Source organism: Pieris napi, chromosome 10 (genome assembly GCF_905475465.1).
Source record: "Pieris napi chromosome 10, ilPieNapi1.2, whole genome shotgun sequence".
NCBI classification, from domain to species: Eukaryota; Metazoa; Arthropoda; class Insecta; order Lepidoptera; family Pieridae; genus Pieris; species Pieris napi.
In genome coordinates, this window is record NC_062243.1 from 9,119,369 (window position 1) to 9,144,070 (window position 24,702).

The 24,702-nt window shown below is 32.6% G+C and overlaps 1 protein-coding gene and 4 non-coding genes across 7 annotated transcripts; 3 read left to right on the plus strand and 2 right to left on the minus strand.

Annotated features, from left to right (window-relative positions):
* Nucleotides 1-76: 76 nt before the first annotated feature.
* On the minus strand, nucleotides 77-24,660 carry LOC125052895 (electron transfer flavoprotein beta subunit lysine methyltransferase-like). Of its 3 annotated transcripts, none has more exons than XM_047653965.1 (5): nucleotides 24,532-24,660; nucleotides 9,224-9,411; nucleotides 3,807-3,937; nucleotides 3,349-3,533; nucleotides 77-237 (listed from the first exon to the last, which is right to left on the minus strand). In XM_047653965.1, exons 1-5 carry the CDS (start codon nucleotides 24,622-24,624, stop codon nucleotides 91-93), a joined length of 744 nt encoding a protein of 247 aa, XP_047509921.1. In that variant the 5' UTR covers nucleotides 24,625-24,660; the 3' UTR covers nucleotides 77-90. The 3 variants fall into 3 exon arrangements, with proteins under 3 accessions (XP_047509921.1, XP_047509922.1, XP_047509923.1); XM_047653966.1 differs by having other exon boundaries at nucleotides 24,377-24,622; XM_047653967.1 differs by lacking the exon at nucleotides 24,532-24,660 and adding an exon at nucleotides 24,134-24,370.
* On the minus strand, nucleotides 384-502 carry LOC125053447. Its single transcript, XR_007117584.1, has one exon. It is a non-coding gene; the product is annotated as a 5S ribosomal RNA (ribosomal RNA).
* On the plus strand, nucleotides 3,571-3,642 carry Trnaa-ugc. The gene has a single exon. It is a non-coding gene; the product is annotated as a tRNA-Ala (tRNA).
* On the plus strand, nucleotides 4,380-4,498 carry LOC125053432. Its single transcript, XR_007117572.1, has one exon. It is a non-coding gene; the product is annotated as a 5S ribosomal RNA (ribosomal RNA).
* Nucleotides 5,202-5,320, plus strand: LOC125053433. Its single transcript, XR_007117573.1, has one exon. It is a non-coding gene; the product is annotated as a 5S ribosomal RNA (ribosomal RNA).
* Nucleotides 24,661-24,702: the final 42 nt, after the last annotated feature.

Consider the following 24,702-nt stretch of genomic DNA (forward strand, 5'->3'; position numbering starts at 1 on the left):
TAAGGCGACCAGAGGGGCTAGAAAGCTCTTAAAAGATTTTTTTTTATCACAAATTGTTATTGCTAAGTTGGTCGAATACGACCTATGATACTATGTCTTTAATGTCCATACTGTTGTATGTGTAAACCCGTTGTTTTCTTTACATGTAACTTTGGGCATTTCATATTGAGCTAATAAACGCATTTGGTTTTTTCTCCGATCCGTCAATCCATGTCGCCCAGGGTCTCCGATAAGTACCTGAAATAATTTGCAGGTGAATAATATTTTAGTATATGCTACAGTTTGTTTAACAAAAAATTATTCTTTTACTAATTAACACAGACCGTCGGATTTTATATTGTGCAATAAAGTATAAATAAATAAAATATTTTAAATTTGCAAAAAGCCAACATCACGTGGTGTTCCCAGGCGGTCACCCATCCAAGTACTGACCACGCCCGACGTTGCTTAACTTCGGTGATCGGACGAGAACCGGTGCATTCAACGTGGTATGGACGTTGGCGACAAATGATTCTAAATAATTTATTATATTCCGTGATAAAGATAATATTTGTTGAATATAAAGCTACTCAGACGCTCCGGGTTCTAACTTCTAATCAAGTAGCTTTACCACCAAGTGTTTAAACGCAATATAGCGTTGGTCCAAACCTTGGGATCGCGTGTTACAAAAGCTCATTATTGAGAGCGACTATGGATCGCCGTCGGTATAACTATTAGAAATCACAGAGTATGGGCTCATAGACCAGTGCCGATAATTTTTGAAACCAAAAAAAATTACAGTAGGATGAAACCCATTAGAAAAGCAGGGGAATATGATCAAAATGAAAGGAAAAATAAATTACGGTCGATCTGAGGTCGGGAAGGGGTAGGGGGGGAGGTTTAAGGGTAAAAAACGGTTTATCTCGATTTCCGGCAAAACTAAAAGTCCTATCGAAGAAAATTAAATGGCAAAGTTGTAGGTAATAAAAAGATCTAAAACTTTTGTATTCACACATTTTTCACATAACCTCAAAATTGGTGTGAAAAATTCAAAAAACCAAGTTTTTGGTTTTTTATTTTTATCTTTTACAAAAAAAATTTTTTTTTATCGAAATTTGGTGAAAACTTACCTTATTATGTCCCAAATATACTGTAATTTATTTGATTAAAAATATTTATTTTTTCACCTTATTTTGAATTAATATCGAAAAAACACCCAAATTTTCAATCGAAAATTCTGACGTCAAAATTTCAGCTTTTTTCAAAAAGTTGGTGTGATTTCAGTTCGTTGAAATCTCTACTTTCCTATGGTAAAAAAATATATATATATTACCATAGTAAATCTTCTCAGAAAATGCAAAACATCGTATGCAGTAACGCCCAGACCCGTCATACCCTTCCCTACTTCTCTATGAAATACGAAAATTTTAGCCCATCTAAAGGCTAAAAAATTTTTTTAGGTCACTCAGGTATATATAAGTTATCTTAAAATAGTAATAAATAGGCATCTAATTATAATTTAAAGAAGATTCATAGAGAAGTAGGGAATGGGATGACGGGTCTGGGCGTTACTGCGTACGATTTTTTGCATTTTCTGAGAAGATTTACTATGGTAATATATATATATTTTTTTTACCATAGGAAAGTAGAGATTTCACCGAACTGAAATCACACCAACTTTTTGAAAAAAGCTGAAATTTTGACGTCAGAATTTTCGATTGAAAATTAGGGTGTTTTTTCGATATTAATTCAAAATAAGGTGAAAAAATAAATATTTTTAATCAAATAAATTACAGTATATTTGGGACATAATAAGGTAAGTTTTCACCAAATTTCGTTAAAAAAAAAAGAAATTTGTAAAAGATAAAAATTAAAAACCAAAAACTTGGTTTTTTGAATTTTTCACATAAATTTTGAGGTTATGTGAAAAATGTGTGAATACAAAAGTTTTAGATCTTTTTATTACCTACAACTTTGCCATTTAACTTTCTTCGATAGGACTTTTAGTTTTGCCGGAAATCGAGATAAACCGTTTTTTACCCTTAAACCTCCCCCCCCTACCCCTTCCCGACCTCAGATCGACCGTAATTTATTTTTCCTTTCATTTTGATCATATTCCCCTGCTTTTCTAATGGGTTTCATCCTACTGTAATTTTTTTCACTTTTTATTTATTTTGAAGGCTATCTGCACTGGTCTATCAAGTCTGAACTATGGAATAAAAATATATAAATATTAAAATAAAATGTACAATTTATTTTAAGTATCTGCACAAATTTAGTTAAACAAAGTACCTACCTATATAAAATTACATTATTATTATCTGAGTGAGAGTCAAATATTTTCGTTCCAATTCGTAACTAACCAAGGCCTTGTATTCTTTTAACGAAGTATTCTCAGTCAAGAGAAGAGTTACAAAGTCAGAGTAAAATAAATAATAGTTTAAAAAAACGGTAAAGGTTGCTCGATAGACGAAAAATATGGCACAGAGCGCCCCACGCTTTTTTACAATAATACCAGTATTTTTTGTTCATTACCATTTTCAGCCTAAATTAGGAATTATTTTTCACTTTTTAATTTGATGTGCTTTAAAAGTGTGTTTTTTAGTTTTTTTAAACTATTATTTATTTTTTAGTAAATTTTTTTTTAATTTTTTTTTTCATTGCATTATTGCATTGTCATCGATCTTTGACAGGTGCGTAAAGTTTAAATTAAATCTGTCCGTTAAAAGTGGGTCAAAATCGAGTCCGAAGGAGTCGGTTACATACATACATACATACATACATACACACATATAGATGAAGCTAATATAAAGCGTGTAAAAATCAACTTTTTTTTTAAAAGTTTTGGACGAAGAATATAATCTGGGTCAACGCATTATTGGGTTCAACGTATAAACCAGCTTTGCTTACAACATCTATTTTATTCTGCGTAAGTAAAAGGCATTGTTGAGAGGAAAATAACTGGACTATATACAAAACGACCTTTGCCTAAGCACGTTTTAAGACTTCTTGCTTTTCCTTGCAAACTTTTTGACACGCGATGTCACGCGATCACGTTGCACGTGTCAAAATTAATTATTGAAGTTACTAGTATTTTGAATGTACAAGAAGTTTTAGCAAAGTACTTATATTTTACATAAAAAATCTAATTCATACAATTTTTAATACGACATGCGCGCTATTTTGCAAAATGCTGTGGTCAAAATAGCACATAGATAATTCTGTGTAAAATTGTATTAATTAAACGCTTAATGTAAATTAAATGCTAAAATCAAATACATAATTATAAAGGCTTTACCTAAATACATTATGAATAAATAATTAAATATAATACATAATTTTCAATAAATTACATATTTGTGTGCGTACCATTTTTTTCTTCGATAGTTTAATTAACCAATCAAACAAGAGATTTGCAAAATCCTCATCATAAAACATATCTCCTATAAAAATCGCATCAAATTCATTACAGTCATTCCCAATAAGGTTGACACTGCTTGTTTGTACTCGAAGGTCGTTTAAATCCGCATTTAATTTAGTAGCATATAAGGCACCTGAAACATATTGATAATTTAAGCACTTTTACTATCAGGGGATGTAGCTCAGTGGTAGAGCGTTCGCTTTGCATGTGAAAGGCCCCGGGTTCGATCCCCGGCATCTCCAGATTTTGTCATTTTTTATTTTAAATTACATTAGTAATTGTTTTTCGAATTGATTTTAATATACATTTTAAAAATTATCTTATTTCATCCAAACTAATATTTTAGTTATAACGATATACAATTTGCTTCAGCGTTACGTGTCATCAATTCATTTAAGGTACTTACAAAGATCTATGTCATTTGCTACGACAAGTTTTGCATTGACTTTTGCCGCTGCCAATGCGCCAGCACCGCAACCACAACCAACATCTAATATTTTGCAGTTATTCACTAAATCTGCGTTATCTAAGATATATCTGTAACAAAAAATATATATTATGTCCTTAAAATACATTACAATATGTGAGGCTAGTTTTACAAATAGTCCGTCGAGGATGTCAAGAACAACGTATGCACAAGATGGCGCTTATTTCAATGTACATTTTAGTACGAAAGATATTATAAAAAAAGGTTAACTGAACCTCAAAGCTGACCTATTTAAAAAAAAATTGCAGGCAGACTGTTTCAAGTTATGTATAAACGATACTTTATATTTTATATGGAAAACTCAGAACCGTTGGCGTATTTGGAACTAAGCTGAAGCACGAATTCGAATAGTATACGTGAAGTTTGTTTTAGTATTTTTATTGAAAAATATAAAGATAAACTATCGTAAATTTTGACAATAATAGCTTATCAATGTAAAAAAAGCGTCTCAATAAGGTATACAATATAATTGAATATTTTCATTTAACGAATGCCAACGTCCATACCACGTTGAATACACCGGTTCTCGTCCGATCACCGAAGTTAAGCAACGTCGGGCGTGGTCAGTACTTGGATGGGTGACCGCCTGGGAACACCACGTGATGTTGGCTTTTTGCATTTCCTTTGTATTTTTATAATTAAACCATTTTTAAAACTAAATATTTAGAGTTTAGACCTCTTTAGTTAGAGACCCTGTATAATATTTCATACTTTAGTAGACGTTAAACGAATTATACCTACTCTACAGCTGCTCACGCTTTGTTGGATTAACATTTTCGCACGGTACAATAATTTGAACTTGTTCTTACACGTGCAGCGTGATGGGTCGCGTGCCTCAAAGTTTAAGGTTTAGGAGCAAAAACGTTTATTTATCACAAGCTTTTCTGTATTTACTCGGTTGTTTTCACTTAAATAATGGCATTTTTGTCCTTGAAGTCTTATCGGAGTATAAGTTATAACGCGTTTGCCCAGCTGAGATTTCTCCATAGAAGAGTATGGTTTCTGGAATGTGTACGGTGTACATTGTGGTGTCAGTGTGAGTGAGCTGTCAACACAAGCCAACGTCAAAATTAATAATAACAACCCCACAACAACAGAGAAGCAAGTTTTTGATAGTAATGATTTTTCTTATTACACTAATTTTACGAAGACATCTCTGTAGAAAGCCTCACGGCTTGAGGCGGCTATGAGGACAGTTAAAACAATGTAAAGACATTCATTATATTTTCAGAATTTCTAGTTTTGAGAATTTAAATAAAAAAATAGTTAAATTAGATTATGTGGAATATAATACAATAATTTAAGACATGTATCGCCAACGTCCATACCACGTTGAATACACCGGTTCTCGTCCGATCACCGAAGTTAAGCAACGTCGGGCGTGGTCAGTACTTGGATGGGTGACCGCCTGGGAACACCACGTGATGTTGGCTTTTTACATTTCTTACTTTCTTTTTACATCTAATTATTATATGAAAGGATTAACTTAATTATTGACAATTCTTGCATTGAAATATTTACCTGCTTATTTATTTACCTGTTGCTACTTTCAACTATAAAGCTATTGATTGTTTTATGCTATTTATGGCAGTTTGAAATAAAATACAAATGTGTGATAATATTAGTAATTGAAGATATGACTTTAATAGTAAAACCGTCGTTAACATCATGCTTGCATGCAATTCATTGCATGTACAGAAATATAATACAATTGACTTACATAATTAAATAAAAAGAAGGGGAAACGGGAATTATTTCTTTCGAGCAATCTCTTCTAAGTTCTAGGCAACCATTGTGAGATAAAATAGTTATAATAATAATTAAATTACATAAGGTAAGCGCAAGAAGTGCAAAAACACATAAGACACATAGACATATATGTAAACAACGATCAGGACAATATAAGGACATGAAAAGGAAAAAGTGCACATAAATCACGAAAACTTTATTAACATTATTGTTTATTAAATTTATTGACTATTCCTTTACTATTTATATATTTACATTATACATGCGACTTCTTCGATACAAACAGTCCGCTCTGGAGCTGTGTGTTACGATATTTCGCTCACGTGAGGAAGTTGAATGAATTTGAATGACGTGAGGAATTGAATGAAATGATTAGCGCTGCTGCTTCTTCAGTTCTCATATCATTTTCACACGTGTCTATTTTAACATATTTTCATAAGTATTAGATTGTCTTCATTTTAACATGTATCAAGTATGATAGCATATTTAAAAGACAATTAAAAAACATTGTATAGAGATACATTAAAAACCATCTCTTAGTTCAGGAACTTTAGTTTATATCATGTAAGATCCATCCTATAATACCAATTTTTACTAGCGGTGAGTCATACAACTTTCCCGGAAACAAAGTAAGAGGGTTTGTTTCCATGAAATATTCTGGAGGCCTTATTTCACAGCGAAAGCCTTCGTGACTCATCAGGGGGTGGACCACCCCCTCTTGAAATCGCTGCCTTTTCTGAGTGGGTGGGGATTAAAAGCTTATACTGAAGACGTTGGTTCTAACATAGAAGTAAGCGTTTTACATGTAAAGAAAATAGTTATTTCTATTATTATTTGCCCTATCAAATTTGACGACTCATTGGTCTAGTGGTTAGTACCCCTGACTGCGAATCCATGGGTCCCGGGTTCGATCCCCGGCTGAGGCGAACATCGATGTGATGAGCATTTGGTGTTGTTCTTAGGTCTTGGGTGTTTAAATATGTATTTATATCTATCTATAATATGTATGTATATCCGTTGCCTAGTACCCATAACACAAGCTTCACCAGCTTAGCATGGGACTAGGTCAATTGGTGTGAATTGTCTTTAAAAAAAAAAAGTCCTTTTTACGGTTCTCCCGCTCATTATTGAAACCAGCTATTTATCGCTGCTATTTAAATTGCAATATAATGTTTATTTCCAAAGAAAGTGGTACATACAGATTGATTAACTATAAAACGGGTTGTTTTACAATCAATTATCGTGTCATAATAAGTTAAGTTATATATAGTTGCTGTCAATACTTATGGTCTAAATTCTCTCACACTATAAAGGCAGCTTGCAATTAAAAGTTTTATCACCTTCCTCATGTAACCATTACACGGTAGTAACATAGCAATAATGTTTTTGTATGCTATTTTAGTACTTCTTCCTATATTCATAGATACGCTATCGGAGAGTTTTTAATCACAGAACTCAATCAACCAAGTCGCAAGAGCATACGAACTAAACGAATATACATTTATCTATTATAGATATTATCATTATATTATCAGACAAAAGATCAATAAATTACTTTTATCATACAAATCGGATGACTAAATTTAAATCAAAGTAATCTAAATTACTACTGTAAATAAATATATAATAGAATCATGACATATAAATATATAATACAATTGGTTTAATGCTTAGTAACGCTGACAAAAATAATAGGGCCGAATTTATTTCACATTTTAGCAATCTCAATTATAATAGGCATTGATTATCGTAAAAATTCTGCCCTATTGCCCTCGACGTTCCATATCAGCGCCGGCTCCTGTCTCTACCATATGAATTATGTATTATTAATTAATTTAAATTCAGTTAAGTAGTCAAATCAAAGAGTCATCAACTTAAATTAAAAGTATTACACATAAAATATCGAGCTTTTAATATTTGCTAATTATTTGTCAAAAACTAAAAAATACTTGTTACCTAAATGAGTTAACAGCGTAAGGCAACGTAAACGCGAGGCTTTTAGTAGTGTGAATGTTGAATGAACAGGGGCTGGTTATAAAAAAAGGAAACTATGACATGAAATTACGAGTAGTATGTTATATGAACCCAAGTGTCGTTCAGTTGCTTGTTACTTAGTTATTTATTTATTTATGGCCGCACTAACAAGGCCAAACATAAGGAAAGAAAAGAAAACAAACAAACTGTTACTGTATTAGTAGTAACTATCGTAAAAACAATGACAACATATTATAAATTTCCTATCGTTTTAAAACTATAATCACTTTAATAATTATTGTATTTGAGTTCGATAAGTGTAAGCAGATAAGTTGCTTTATTTTGTTTCGTTAATTTCTAAACGGTTATATTTGTATAAACAAATGTTAAAGATAGTAAAACATGTGTTTTTTAAGCAATTAATAAGCTTTTTTATTTAATTTGTGAGCTTGTATTAACAAGCAACTATAATGTATGTAGTGCTCTGGAAGTGAATCCTTTGAATAATTTCACACGCGTGACTCATACTAAAATTCTTCAGGATGATTCATAATCCTCTTTCTCTCTCTAACTTCAGAGATCTTTTCTCGCCCTACTTGTAATATTATGTCTCACTCGCACTCCCATATCAGTCTCTGTTTGATGGTTTGGTTGATTGTTGGATGGAAAGGCAAATATATTTTAATAGAATTAAAGCACAGACCTACAATTTATTTGTTTTGGGTTCACGTTTTTGTGTATGTTAGTATATTATTATTCTTTATTATTATTTACTTAACACACTGACAGCTTTTAATAAGCTGATGCGCGTGTATTATGAGATTTGGAGAAACTTATCCAATCTGTTTTTAAAGGTGTTCACAGATGGTGCACTGATCACACTTTCCGGAAGCCTATTCCAGTCAGCCAGTAGTAGTATATATTTTAGATGCGTTTTTGACTTAATCAAATTTAAAATAATCCAAGATATAGGATATAATATAACGTGATAATTGAAAGTAATGACATTTTGATGAAAAAACTATTATAAAGATAATCTAAAATAAATAGCTACTAATAAAATTCAACGAAAGATTTTTATAAAAATATCTAAAAAAAGGTGTACAAAAATTTGGATTGAAATTTGTTGTTGCTCCAAAATTTGTTTTATTCTTATAAGCCGGGAAAACCACATTGCCCCATTTGACTTCATACTACTAATGTTTTCCTTATAAACGTGCGTAGATTAAATATTAATATTCACATCACATACGTAAATACGAACAGGTTGTAAGCCAGGTCAGTTAATATCAATTCTAGGATTTTATCAATGATAGCGGGCTTAACATTATATAAATAATCAGATTAGTATGAAAGTAAAACTGGAAAGTTGTATAATTTCTATTAAAAGAAACCACTTCATAAAACAACAAATGGTTCCCAGAGGCGGTTAAGATAACATTCGTAGGTAAGAAAAAGCTGTTCATTAACATGATATGAAAACCTAAAACCCCAGGGTTAGCACCTATGACTGAGAATGCCCGACTCCCAGGTTATAACCTTACCACCTAAGAAAATTTATACAAAGGCCCAAGCCACGGTAGGTATATCTATTCTTTTTAAATTATAAATACCTTGCAATCGCCTGCCCTCCAGGCCAATAAAAGCCCCAGAAGGGGTCTTTAAATGGGGATTGATCAGCTGGTGCTGACCAGAGAGGACAATCTGCAGTTACCAACCGAAGCAAAAGCTCTGGTGTAAGATGACTTCTAGTAGGTTTTGTGTGCTTTAGGAAGAGGGATGTGAACTCTTTAAGTAGCATCTGAAAAAAAAATATTAATCATTCATTATTATTAAGTTAATATGAATATAATAATTAAGTTTTTTTGGTTTAGGAGCAGTGTTTACGGGCCTAGTGGCTAGGCGCGCGAATCTTAACCCTGAAGTAAGAATCCTGTATTCGTCGCTGTGCACATATAGATTTATGTTTCTATGTGTCCGATTAACACTGCTCCTACCTGATCGGAAGGAGTCAGATGCGTTAGAACCAAAAACTTGGGCTGGTTAGGTAAGAAGTGCTCAAGAAACAGATACAGGAATCTGACGCCAAGTTTGGAGCTACGGGTTTTTTTTATTAGGTTGGGTTGTCTTTCGTAAAATTTATTCAAGACAGTCTATATTGAAAATGGTTCAATAATCACAATATAAATCTATGAAAAATAAGCAGTTTTTAGTTTGTAAAATGTGCCTCAAGGAAAATTAAATATAAATGTCAACGCGTTGAATAAGGATAAATTACACGTTTTCCTTTATCATTAAAACTATTTCTTATAGTAAGAACAACATTTGAGTATAGCATATTTGCAAATTTTAAAACGTACTGGTTAATTATGGAATTATATCGGCTAAAGATGCTGCACATTTTTTTATTATAGTATGGTGAATTACGCCACAACCTCCAATTAGACATCATCAACGTTAAGTCTAAAACTTTTATTTATACGGGCCCATTTATTTCGCTAAAGAATTTACAAAGTTCATGACCTAGTTTCACTTGATTGTGATTGGTCAAATTGAACATCGTATCGGTCTATGAGTCACACAATTACAATCCTGATTAAGTATTTAAAAATAAACACAGAAGACAATACTGGCAGAAAATTTGCATAAAACGCTTGAGGAAAACGAATGTTTAGTGCGTACGTATCGGTACGGACGTCAATTATCATTAACAATCAATAAAATGAACTGATATTCAAACGAAACAGATGTAAATTAAAAACAAACGGCTTTAAGGTAAACATATTACAGATTTTTACTATGGTTACGTAGGGTAGTATAATTCTTTAATCACATTTTATATACTTCTTAATAACCATATCTACTTAGATGATACAGGTATTTAAACGTCAAACTAATTCTTATCTACACGCATTATCAAAGGACCTTTTTAGTTGTTGCCGGGTAGCAAATTTCCTATTACTCTGGCTTCGAAATCTATCGTTACGTATATATAGCGATAAGCGATAATACGATATGCGTAAAAGTCTACTACGTAAGTACGTAGTAGACTTTTATATGTGTGTATTTTTAATGTATGTCGCTCAAGATTTGTGGCTGGGGTCTAGGGAAGCCGGTCATTGGCCTTATGGTTGGTAAACACTGGCAACCTTTCTGACCCTGACTCAATTCGCATTGCGATCATCCATCGCTTAAGAATGCCCATATGTACTCCCCTTAAGTGTCCCTGTGGCTTAGAATTAAGTTGAAATAAAAGCTTTGGACACCATGGCCTCTATTGCCAATAGAGTGCAGGTCCTTTTTATCACCACGCCGCACTCAACGACATCACACGCCGCGCTTAGCGACATCATGAGAGCGGCGTTCTCATGACTCTGCCAATGTTTGAAAAAAACTGTCTAAAATTGCTAGACAATTTTGGAGCCAATAGGCATCCCTCGAGACTATGGCATGCGGCCGGATGGGATAACCTCGTCTCCTCTCACTCGGACAAGCACAAAAGTTGGCGCTGCCGCAGGTGGACGAAATAAACGGCTCAAATATAAGTTTTCCTCCAACTTTTTCCCTTTGAAGTAGACTCTTGGACCGTGGGGTTCAAGTGCGCAGACGCATATTAAAGATTTAAGCTGGCGCCTGGTATACCGGCTGGTGACCTGCTGCTGTTTGCTCGCTCAACATAAGTATCGCAATACAGTGAGGAAATGCTGCCAGCTTTAAAAACACAGCCACAAGGGCCAAACTTTTTTAATTTGTTTTAGTTTTATATTTATTACTTTTATTATTACTACTAATACTGTTACTATGTAGGTAAAGAATATTGTTTATGTGACATGTTTAATAGGTATTCGAGAATTTGCTTACGTAAATTGGCTGACGTAGCTGAAACACGTTTGAGATGTAATAATAAAGGTTGCATATTGCTTTCACCTCACTACACATATAAATAAAACAATATTTATCGTATAAACAAATGTTTAAGTTAAAGTATATTAGATAACCTAAGTAACCAAATTAAAAAGTAAGTTAAAGAACTATTTTAATGCAATATGCATTTGTCGCGCTCCTAAACTCCCTGCTACTGTTAATGACGCTTCGATTTCAAAAACGTTTTGCAACTTTTCGTGAGCGCACTTTGACTTAAAAAACATGACGCGACATGATAACTTACATTAAATTAGCCTTACATTAATACAAACAGTGGTTTTCAAATGTACCATACCAGGATTTAGATTATATTACTCTGTAAAATAAATAAAAAAACGACAAAGTTTATGGTATTTAAATTTATGAATAGTATAGATTATTAGCCAATACTCTATATAATAGTTTAAAAAAATTAAAAATAATTCATTCTTATCTCTTGATTAATTACTTTTAATCGTAGAGAGATAACTGAACTGATATACTATCTTGTATGTATTGAAAATCTGGAAATTTTTTCTTGGGTCTATTGTGTTCATATGGTGTTTGATAATGGTAGTTCCTCGTAACCCATAGTCTGACTCGGAATTAAAAAAGACAATTTAAAACGTTTATTTGAATAAAGTTATATTTATTATCAAAATAACAAATGCACATGTGCAAACGCCCCTGTACCAGTTGCTGACATCTCCTCCTTATCAATCCATTACAATATAATTGCGTTGGCGCAGGAAAAACCTTTTTATCTCAGTAAATAAACCTAAAACGATTATTGCGATAAAAGAGGGGATATTCCCGTAGATAAATATGGGGCAGATTCAGAGTCACATTCCTGGGTCTGATTCATTTAGGGTAAGATTCAGTCGGGACAGCCGTTTGACTTCGGCGTGTCAAATCCAATACGTTTTTGACATACAGGAGTCATACTTAGCGCTATAGGCAATCAGTCTTCTGTCGCCAGCTGGCAAGCCTTTAAATCACTTAATTAATAGGCAATAATAATATTCCGTCTTATTCTGACACTGTTTTAACCGCAAAACCGATCTCCAAGAGCGAGACCGGGGTCATGGTGTCGCTTCATCACAAATATTTAATTGACCTCTTTTCATACTGGATATTTACAGATCAATTAAATAAATAAATCTCAAAATAATTGCTAAGCAAAGTGGCAGGTAGGCCGCAGACGTCTTGGTTGAAAAACTTAAGACAATGGTTTGGTCAAAGCACCAAGTCATTGTTTAGAAACGCGGCATCCAAAATTAAACTAGCCATGATAATCGCCAACCTTCGCAAGGAGATAGAACTATAAGAAAACCCTCAAAGACCTATTGTAAAAAGTGCCTCAATTCCAAAGTGACGTCGGTAATAAAAAAAATACAAAATTTCCATATCGTCACAGACATCTATTTTTATCTCTACGTGGCACACACGCCTATTTACAGACCAATCAACCGAGGTTATTGACGTAACCGATAAGCCTTAAGAATTTTTCGTATTTTGCGCAGTTAGTTTTGTATGCAAAACCTTCTTAAGGAAACGAAATGAAAAAGCATCTGCCAAAAGACACGCGAATATATAGGACTACTCTCTGTGCCAGTCAGACATCCGAGTTAGATTACTACCAAAAATCCGCGGGTTTTTCAGTAGAGGGCCAATTTAATAGATCACATTTGGCAGCCCATCAAAATTCAATAACGTATCATTGTAACTAATAATTAAACGTAGTTAGAACTGCACAATTGCTTAACTTTTTAAAATTCCCATTAGATATTGTAGTAACAATAGTAGAAGGTATTATTAATAATAATAAAATTTCGGTTCTAAAGAGAACTGAACGTCTTTACCATGTTGCGTCAGGAAAGCTAAAACTGACAGATGCCAAGTGTCCGTCCGTGTCCGATTGTCTATTAAGTTGTCCGTAGATCGCAGGGAACACTAGCACTTGTGTATGATGCAACCGTAACATAATTTAAAATGAAGTCCTTGATTTGATTTAAAAAAAGAAGTGGAAATATAATAACCAAAAAATATTTCATTACGCAAACCTAGTTCCAAATTTCTTGTCATAACGTTTCTCGTGAACAATAAAGGCCAACAAATTATCGCTACTATTCACATTCGTGCTCACTATGGCAACTTCGTGATAATTATATTAGTACGTATTGATGTATAATAATGCTTACATTAAGCTGTATTTCTTGTAAATTTTTATTATTATTTATGTATTGGTACCGCTATAATGTGTGACCGTTTCAAAATTAAAAAAAAAATGTTCCGATTTAACTACAGAAGCGTGCAGTCGATTTTAATAGATTTATGAAAGTATATAGTCTCAAAAATTATAGTCTGTGGAAAGAAAGCCGTTGTGCATTTAATATGAGGAAATAAAGAGTACATATAATTTTTGTCAATAATTGAAGGTAATAAGTGTTATATTATGTAGTTTCCATAACTGCCACGTCCCTGGATTTTAGTGCCTGCTCACTTTTGATGAAATTTCTGTTCCGATTGCTCTATGTAGTATAACTTCAAAGACATGCGGACATAAGCGAGTATTGTTTGTACTACTTCAGCTATCAATTGTCGGTGTAATAACACAATTTAAATAATGGGTAAAAACAACAAATTGAATACTGTAAATTGATACTACAATTCTCGTCAAAACAATTGTTATCCTTGTTTTTTATGCTCTCACATCACGCACTTTGAAACGAGGACAATTAAACACTTATTAAATATGTAAAAAAATAAGATTTACACGTGTGAAAATGACATGAGCTGCTTGCTTGATGCAAATCAGCAAATACCGAGGGGATTTTTTGTATCGAAGAGACGCATGGGCTATAATTATTGATTGTATATACTTATACGAAGAGAGTTAATCCTTTTTGCGTGTTTAAATAAAAACTTTTATACACATAAATAGCGACATACATACTATATGTCTAACACAATAACTTGCACTGAATAGTCCATACCTAAAAGACATTTTGAGGGTATTTTAATAAAGCCGTATAAAATTAATTAAAGTCTCAGGCAAAGCTATTATGCTAATAAATATATCATTTTCATTTCCTACATGAACTAGGAAATCACACATGATACGTGAACTAGATAATTCCTACTTTCAATTACACACTTAGTTTTACTGTTAGTATTATCTCAAGGCTATATTTATTTGTCTAAATTAAAATAACTGTGAAAATTTTCTTGATATCTTTTTGACACAAGACAGGACAGAATACCCAAAGTTTTACCGCACACCGCAAGTAACAACAATTAAGAAAAAAAATCAGTTCAACTTCGTGGTGTACTATTTCTATAGTTGTGATGTTTTTAAGTTCTTATATGTATCGCAAGGAACTCTACTCAGACATGAGATTTGGATGACGTTCTATTTTTGAAAGTTCATGAATGCGTCTGTTGGGAGTGTTTGGTGAATTTCGTGGCTTGGTTTCTCTTACTTGACACGTAGCAAATAAAAGACACACACGTGGTATAACGCACGTTTTACTAAAGAGAAACTTCATTTCAAGAATGCAGCACACGCACCTTGTACCCTTGAAACCTGATACCCAATACGTACGTATATTCAGAGTTACGAATAAAGCAGATTAACTTCGTCACTCAATGCGGCTTAGGAAGATAAGTTTTCTTTCTTCACGAAACCTAACAACCTAAATATATAAACAGAATTATAATAAAAGTAATAATAATGTATAGAATTGAAAAAATCATTCTTAAAATAATACATACGGGATATGATTACATCTGTGCTGCAGTATAAGGGTAAAAACCTCGGGGAAAACCTGACCAGAATAGCAAGAGGAACTACTACATTGCATTGAATGTTACTACGAGACTGTTTCGTTACCTTCAGGAAAACCAAATCGCTAAATTAACCTTGAAGTAGCCAAAAACTAAAATTTAATAGGTTTGTGAGGTTTTATCGTAATAAGTAATAATGAGTGTGATTTTAGTTTATTTATTTTTCTCAGAGAGCTGGCCATGGTCGTTTTAGTGTCAATTGTCATTTGTTAAATTAAAAAAAAACGACGGGTTGCACTCCGGGAGTGCCGGCAGAAGTGAAAACTTGAATATTAACGTTGTGTATTTTTGATATTTTGGAATGGTTAGGGAATAATTTTGCACGAATTGCTTTAATTATCAGTATAAAAGTACTATCATTTATGTGGTAGAATACAATATTTATTTATTGCGCTATCGTACACATCATGATAATTTATATTACATTAAATACGCCGCACCAGCTGTCTACTCTCCATCCGTCTTACGAAATTTCGATCAGGTCACGAAAAATTCCATTCCAAAAAAAGTGTATAACGCCGCTAAAGAATTTTTCACTTCAAAAAAATATCAAAGTCCTAGTTTTAATTCCATAATATGGTATTAAGCAAATGCTGTAAAAGTTAAATACCAACTTTTTGACAAGTAAACTACTACTTTAAGTAATGACAGATGACAATGATTCCATAGGCTATGCATAAACCATGCATGGAATAAAAGTGTTAAAACTAAAAGTAATTGTTTTAAAACTGGACAAAGCAAAGTTACCACTATATGTTGTCAACTGGAAAGTACGAACAGGAGACAGCCTATGTAAAAACCGGCTAAACAATCACGCGTGACGTATATTACAGCCTTGTAGTAGTCAGCTGACAGTAAATGAGAACAGGATTCGAAACGGGGTCAAAGACTTTTTAGATTCTTTTAACTTTTGCCAAACGTCACCCGTTATATTTTTATTTCAAAAATAAATGCGGGGAAAACACGTGATATAAAACTTGAATATATTGGAAAACCGCAGAATAAGATATAACAACAAACCTCCATAGTTAATATACTCGTATCATTTGTGTGAATATTAAACCACACCCCTACGATTCTGTAACTCACTTTTCGAACTCACACAGCGGTTTTCGCATCGGCGGTCGCTCTGAAATCAGTCATTTTATGATTTGGCATAAGCTACAAGCTCCCACCTTTTCAGAATGCCAAATCATAAAATGACTGCTTCACGACTGCAAAAGTGAGTTACAGAATCGCAGGGCAGTATTTAAATCTCCTGGTTCAAATGTTTAAAATCATGTGTAGAACACTTCATAAAAATTGATCCAGACTCATTTAAAATAAATCGGCCTAGTTGTCCAATTACTACAATAATTTTTCTCTTTCTCTCAAATTGTTTTTATGTTGTAATAACATGAAAATAAAGACTTATTTAAAACTGTGCCCTGTGACCGAAATATTTGTATGAATAATAAATTTTTATATCAAGGGTAAGTTATACTACCCATAACTTAATTTATGATCCAACTCTAACCCATAGACATAAAAAAACAATGTATAGTTCGCTTCTTAAAGGCATACGTGGAGAAAATTTTGTGGTATTGGTTAGTATTGGTATACAATGTTACAAGATTTAAATAAGAATTAGAGAGTAATGTTCTAAAACTCATAATAATTATAAAAAGAAGGTTAGCGAAAATACAGTTATTTAACCTATTCCGAATTCGATTCGATTCAATTATTCTCAGGAAAGAAAACCCAATTAGAAAATATTCCGAGAATTTCAGTCGCGTGGTTTTTATCGGAAAACTAATATGGCTTCGCCGGTAAAAACCTAATCTGGTTACTGAAACCAAGAAGTTAACACCCTTACTAATTACAACTTCAATAGCTACATAATGATTTTACTATATAAAGTATTGATTGTTATACCTATATCATTTTCATTCGGACAAATGATTGTATGTGACAAAATATTCTTTAAGAACGACTTATGTGATAATTTAAGAATTATAATTTAGATTTAGTAATATGTAATATTTTATAAATAAATTGGCTATAAAATAAAGATTGTAGAAAATTAAAAAAAAATATTATTGGCTTAATTAAATAATCTATTACTGCGCAAAGCGAGTGCTCTGTGAATGACGCAATGACGTATAACATATGAACACAATCATATAGATTATTTAATAAGTAATATTGTTGTTCCTGCTTACAACTTTGATGAAACTCAGTTTTCAAAATCAGATAAAAGACGATATATACGAACAGATAAAAGATGTATCTCAGTCGTTCGAGTATATGTATGTCCTAAAGTGCGTTGCTGTCTATTTATTCTAAAGTTCAAACCAAAGAATACATATCTATGTAATTGACTACTTGATTGTATCTTTAAATAAACTTAAGACACTAGGAGAGCTGTTGCTAACATTAATTTTACGGAAATTTTAGTAACCAAATGACAAATCTCCACCTAATTACAATCCGTTTCATCAGATTACCCAGACACAACCTCCGCGTGGATATATCATATAATGACATAGGCGCACGTGACTAAATCGGCAACGCGGCACGTGCCACGTATTAATCATGGTGCAATATAAATAATATGCGATTCATAGTGTTATGTTATTTACAAGCTACGAAATTTTCTAACAATATGTTTTCTATCAAAATAAAAACCTAAATTTAATCAATTATATATACTCCTTCTACATCCACCATATCATTTCTGCCGTTTTGTATATGATTTATGCCTTAATAATCTCAGTTTATTAATTAAGGGGTTCGATGTATTTCATAATGTACTTACTAAGATAGCAATAACAACAGAATTCTAAAATTGTTTTAAAAATCGAATCTGTAAATAATACAAACATCAAAGCTCCCATAGCTTAATGACCTCTTCAGTTACCTTTTCATTAATACTATTTATAGAATATACTATAGAATAAATCGCTATAATATTGTCTTGTTTCATCATGATTTCACTCGTTATCAATAAGTAGATAATGAATCTGTATTCATAAATGGATGCTCAACAACCGATAATAACCGAACACATAAGCAAATACAGCATATCCAATTTTGTTATGCAAAGAAGTATGAATCATTCTCTTGAAACATTAAGAAATGTCCTTATACATATAAAATAGTATAGAACTTTAGTCTTGTTCTGAAATTGTTGTTTTGAAATGTTAGTTCCATCAAAGATTCCTAGTCGTGATACTAGTTTTTTTAGACGTTACTTAAGAACAAACCGTGGTGTTACAGTTCAATATACATTGACCTCATATTGCATCTGCTATAAACATGTAGGAGAATGTTTAAGACAAGCGAGTTTCCTGACCACACACCACCGTGCTATGTTATTGCTCACATTGAAAGAATTGCTCCAGCCCTGCGATTCTGTAACTCACTTTTCGAACTCACACCGGCGCGGCGGTCTGATAAGGAGGGAGCTTGTAGTTTATTGTTTATGAGAATGCCAAATCATTAAATGGCTGCTTCACGACTGATTTGAGCGCGACCGCCGCTGTAAAAACCCCTATGTGAGTTTGAAAAGTGAGTTACAGAATCGCAAGGCAGGAGTGACAGCCGCACGCAACAGCACTTTCACATTCTATTTTTTTAAAGAATATTAATAAAATATTCATCATTCTCTCTTTTAATATTAAAGAATAACTAGCTGCCCCCGCGAACTTCGTCTCTTCTTAATGTGATTTTATTTACCCTACCTTTTTAGTTCATACCAACATGGAACATTTTGCTATGCTACCCCATAGACGACGGTTTTCTGGAATGAAAACTTTGTATGGTATTCTGTGAATTTTTCTCTATATAAACGTCAGAGGTCAAGTCATAAGATTTTAATTTACAAAAAAAATAGGGGTTGATCGTAGAGGGGTTAAAATTAAGGGTTGTATGTATTTTTGTATGCTGTATCATAACAATTTTTTTAGAAACATAGAAACAATTTTTTTATGTATTAATAAATATAAAAATTTAGGGGTGGACCACCCTTAATAGTTAGGGTTTTGAAGGATAGGTAGTAGCCGATTCTCAGATTTACTGAATATGCTTAAAAAATTTAATATGAATCGGTCAAGCCGTTTCGGAGGAGTATGGGAACGAACATTTTATATATTAGATAAAACTTGATCAGACAGAACCAAGATTTTAAATATAGAGATGGATTTAAAAAATATATGCTTGCTGATTTCGACATAATATTTGCATTGATGAAACGTTGCGTAAGGTCCATTCGTGTTATTTTGATAAAATGCCGACCAAGTTATCTAAATTATAGATAAAACTAGGTCTGTCGCGTAAGTGACAGTACAGTGATTACTGATAAGTATTGATAAGACTTACGTGACATTCTTTAATGTTAACAGAATTAGATAATATGATTGCATACTCGAGTGACGGACAGGATAGTTTTCCATTAGCAATATTTATACCACTTGCTTTTCAAGGAACACTAAGAGTTTCACTTGAAAAATCGCCTTAAAATCTAAAAACGTGCCGTCAGCACACACGCACTCAAACACATACTGCCTGCACGGTTATTATACAATATATTATATATACCGTGCATACAATGTATAATTTTTTAATTCCCACCTTTGGAGTCCTGTTCTATAAGAAGAGTTAGTACTCGTATTACATACCAAACTTACAACGAAATATTTCTTCTAATTCTATTTTTTTTAATTCTATAAATGTTATAAATAATGATAAAACCATTACTGCTTCATTTGTTCACTCGAAAACTTGTCAATGAAAATATTACCAGAATGTATTTGTCGTGTACCTATAACATTGTGCAATATAAAAATTAGTTAAAAATGTAAATAATTTAAGTTTCCTTAAGCGTGAAACCTATTTATACAACTGCCGTAAATTATTTTATAATGATAATGTAATTAAAACATTCTTATCGGAGACTTGCGGCAATCATGAATACATTCTTTCGTTTTATAACTATTATTGGTAAATTTAAGAGACTGTAAATATGCCGCAAGCTTAATGTCAAATTCTAAAAGAAAACCCAAAACCTAAAATCAAAACTAATTAGAAGAAATTACGTTGGTACACCCAAAAATACGGTTGAAATACGTAAAGAAAGACGACACGAATTCGTTTCGTAAAATTGTGATTTGGTGGGTAGGACTGGACTAGATATAGACCAATCACAATCAAACAAAACGCGCCGCGCCGTATTTCCTTTGATTCTCATCGAAACTCTGGAACTGCCGATTCATTGCCTAAATTATTGAAAGAATGCGTCGTCACGTTTATTTATTTTGATTCTAACACTATAGTGTTAATCACCTAGTGATAAGGACAACTATTATACACGAGGATAGATTGCAGTACGAAATAGCATTCATATAGACTTTATTAAATAACACGCGTGCCGTTAACCTTAACGAAAATAGGTCAGTGCTCTCGTCGGTGTCCTTGCTTCGAGTTTCGGTCTTCGCACTTTGGGCTAGTCAACTTTGTCCCACGGAATATTGAACCTTTAAGGATTTTAAACCCGGGATTAATTATTATACATATAATAAATAGGGATACCGTTACATTTAAATTTTAATGTTTCTCCTATGGAATATTGGATCAAAACGCGTTTATTCAGATCAATTTATTATTATTTCACGGGCTAATCATGCTTGCTGTAAACCAATAGGGAATTTTATAATTATGAAGAAAAAAAATACATATATACGCCTAATGAAATTTAATTATATAATATTACACTGATTTTAAAGGCGAATGTGCCAAGTGCACATGGTAATATAGAAACTTTAATTAGTTAATTAAATTATTATTAATAATTAATAATTGTTAGAATATGGACGGTCTTATAGGAAAAGCGTACATATAACTTAATACTTTGCAGTATAATATAGAAAGATTTAAATCTTGTACCTATAACTACGGCGTTAAATAACGATTTCATTCTCTTTTTAAATTTCTTATGAGTAAATAAATGTGGACTCATCGAACCACAAAATGTTTCATACTTATATTGTTTCATACACACTCACGTAGGTCAAGGCTCAGCAACCTTACGCTACCTTGGCCCTCAGTCAAGGACGTCCATCAACCCAGCGATCGATTTAGTCTAGCTATGGCAAAGTTTACTAAGATTCAAGCTATGGGCAAAATTTACAAATAAATAATAGTAATTCAGTGACAATACAACGTTCAATCTTGGGCTAGATTTCTGCATAATTCATTGATGTTTTATAGCAATCACCCTAATGAAATAAAAATAATTATACAGGAATAGAAACAATGTTGGCCTATGGCTTCAGCGTACGACTCTCATCCCTGAGGATGTAGATTCGATCCCCAGCCGTACCATATGGACTTTTTGGCGATGTAGGTTTCTAACACTCGCTCGCTCGTACGGTGGCGGAAAAACGTGGAGGCATGTCTCAAATGAAAATACGACATGTGTTAGACAGAAGGCCTACCTACTCCTATGAAATAAAAAATATCAAACAAAAAGGCAATCTGAGGTCATGACCCATATGGGGTTGTAAGTTGTATTATTATACAGTAATAGAACCTAAGTTCTACGGGTTACGTGCCTATTACGCCATAATAGTTCATATTCACATGCATAATTGGACCCTTGAATTTACGGACTTTGGACGATTCATTGACAGACATTTAACAGATGAGAAGCAAGTATGCCTCTATAGTTTTTAATTTCCCTTTCAGTACATGTTAGTACAAATCCGCGGCAATGTCAAGACAAGTTCCAACAGGTAACGAGTGATACGATTGCCGTGTTAATGAACTTTCGACATACATTTATTATTTAAAACCTTAAGTTAGTGAAAGAAAGATACGAATAAATTTTAGTCTTAACGAATCAACTTGACAAGATTATCATAAATTCTATAGTATTGATTAATGTCTAGATACCCTAATTAACTATGTCTAATTTAAAAAAGGAAGGTTGGGATTTTGCAAATGTTCAATAACGATCGAACAGGAAACAGATTCTTCCTTTAACATTTGGTATTCCCTAATTCCAGAAATTTATCTTTGTTGACAAGTCGTTATCGTTATTAACGGAAGTTTAAATTGTATTCGAAATAAACCACAAAATAAGGATTTACCAATTATCACGTTTATAATTAACGGATCGGCAATAACAATAATAAACCGCAATAATTCGGGGAAACGACAAAATCAAAACAATTTTGAGCTTTGTCCCGCATACAGTTATCTAAATGTATGTGTTGCTCATGCCAGTTTTATATATTAACTACTTTAAATACAAACGAAAGTATTTTTAGTATTTCGCCATTATCCTCAGATATCAATTATATAATTATACCACCGATAATATAATTATATTCCAAATATATAAGTTATTCCAAAATAACTTTTACCCACTTCGAAATTAGTGTTTACACCAACATTATACTCAATTCAAACCACTTGACAAAATCTTCAATTATAATGGGTGCTTAAAACATAATAATTTATATCAAGCTTTTAGAGAAACTGCAGCAGCTACTTATGCGAAAAAAACGTCACAAAACAACGCTATGACTTATTAAGTTGAGTTCAAGTTTTGCTATGGAATAACTTACCTTTTACTTACTGATCTACATTACTTGTCTGTACAACAAATGTTTATAATAACCTAAAAATCCTAAAACATACTAATTAAAATTGTCCTTAAGTTACAAAATAAATAAAATTATTCACGTGTTTACTTCGTATGTAATTACATAGAATATAATTTTATTATTTACATATAAAAATAGATAAAGGGGGCCTTATTAAAACTCTATCACGCGTTGGCCTGTATAGCACTTCAATACTTATCATATTCATTATAAATTCCTTTATCAATACTTAAGCAGAAATTTATTCGCGGATTTTCCATCCTTACACTTTTGATTTATATTCTAAAGGAATAAAAACATATTTGACAATGCTAATAACGTAGATTTATTTAAATAAAATGAGGATTACATTATCTAAAACAACATGTAATCTAGATCTGTTTATCTGGTAATGACATTTAGGTAGGCCTTAAAACTCTCAGCAAAAAATGCTAGAATAAAATGCTAAAATAAACATCTGTTCTTTGTTACCTACAACATTAAAACTCATGAGTTACTATAAGTATGTAAAGTAATATAAAAAAACCAAGCTAATAAGAGTAATGGGTTAAAGCACTGAGACCAAAAGCTCTAATAACTTTGATAGACACCTAATGATTTTCACAACAGCGTAGCGTTAAAAGTTAAAACCCTCGCAGCCTGAGATAAGGAACTAGAAACCCCCTTTTTATCAATTTTCCTGTTGCGATACATTTTAAAGCACATTATTATTATATTGACTAGAAACCCTAGGAAAGTACGACTCATTGTTTACAAACAATAACTGCATGACTGATGCTATTAACCTTAGGTATTGATTATTAAATAAGCGGTGTTATCTAACACATTGTCTTTGTTTTAATCGTGCTATGATAATTATGTAATGATTGTCTAAATTGTTAAATGAAGTATTAGATTAATTGATTAACATACAAAATATCGATTAAGGACATTCCATTGTATTTTTGGTCTATGTTAATTCTGTAATTATATTTCGACCCAGCTTCTAAAACATCGCCCACTTGCACACTAGCTTTAAGCTACATCGCCCACTTGTCCCGCTGTGACATTTTTTCCTTAAAAGTTAATACAATGTTATTACAATAAAAATAAACAAACCAAAACTTAAAAGAAAACAAATGTAGCTACCTATTATCATTTTTCATAAACATGAATTAATCAAGGCCATGCAATTCCTAATTGCAAAATGCAGTATCCGTCAAATAACCCAAGTTAGGTAATAAAAAAAACCGGCTGGATTTCAGTTTTCCTTCCAATACGCTGGGTAATTCCGAAACGCTGTTTGGCGCGCGCGGAGAACACGCACTCACACAGACGCAGTCTTAATACAACATGAACTTCGTTATACAAAGAATACACATTGATAACCACCTTATATCAAATGGTCGTCGATTTGCCCCTTAGACACCTTGAATTGAACCAGCACAGAGGGGCAGGGTAGCGCTCACTTTAGTAGACATTTACTTTAAACACGATAAAACATGCTTAAACACTACACATTCTATTCAAAGAAATGTTGTACCTACACTAGCACATACAAGTTTGCTATCTGAAAACACTACTACATCGATATTCGTGCGAATTTCGGAGAATCTCTCACTACACTGACCATTCGACATACTCTATAGTATAGTAATATACACGCACACAAGCTCATTTTGTGCGCATGCGTGGGGTCTTTATATAAATGCCTCTAT

Coding starts and splice junctions, on each gene's coding strand:
- LOC125052895 (XM_047653965.1), bottom strand. CDS start 24,624: ATGTCGAATGGTCAGTGTAGTGAGAGATTCTCCGAAATTCGCACGAAT. Junction 3,534..3,806: donor AGCAAATGACATAGATCTTT/GTAAGTACCTTA, acceptor AATATGTTTCAG/GTGCCTTATATGCTACTAAA. Junction 238..3,348: donor AACTATCGAAGAAAAAAATG/GTACGCACACAA, acceptor AAATTATTTCAG/GTACTTATCGGAGACCCTGG.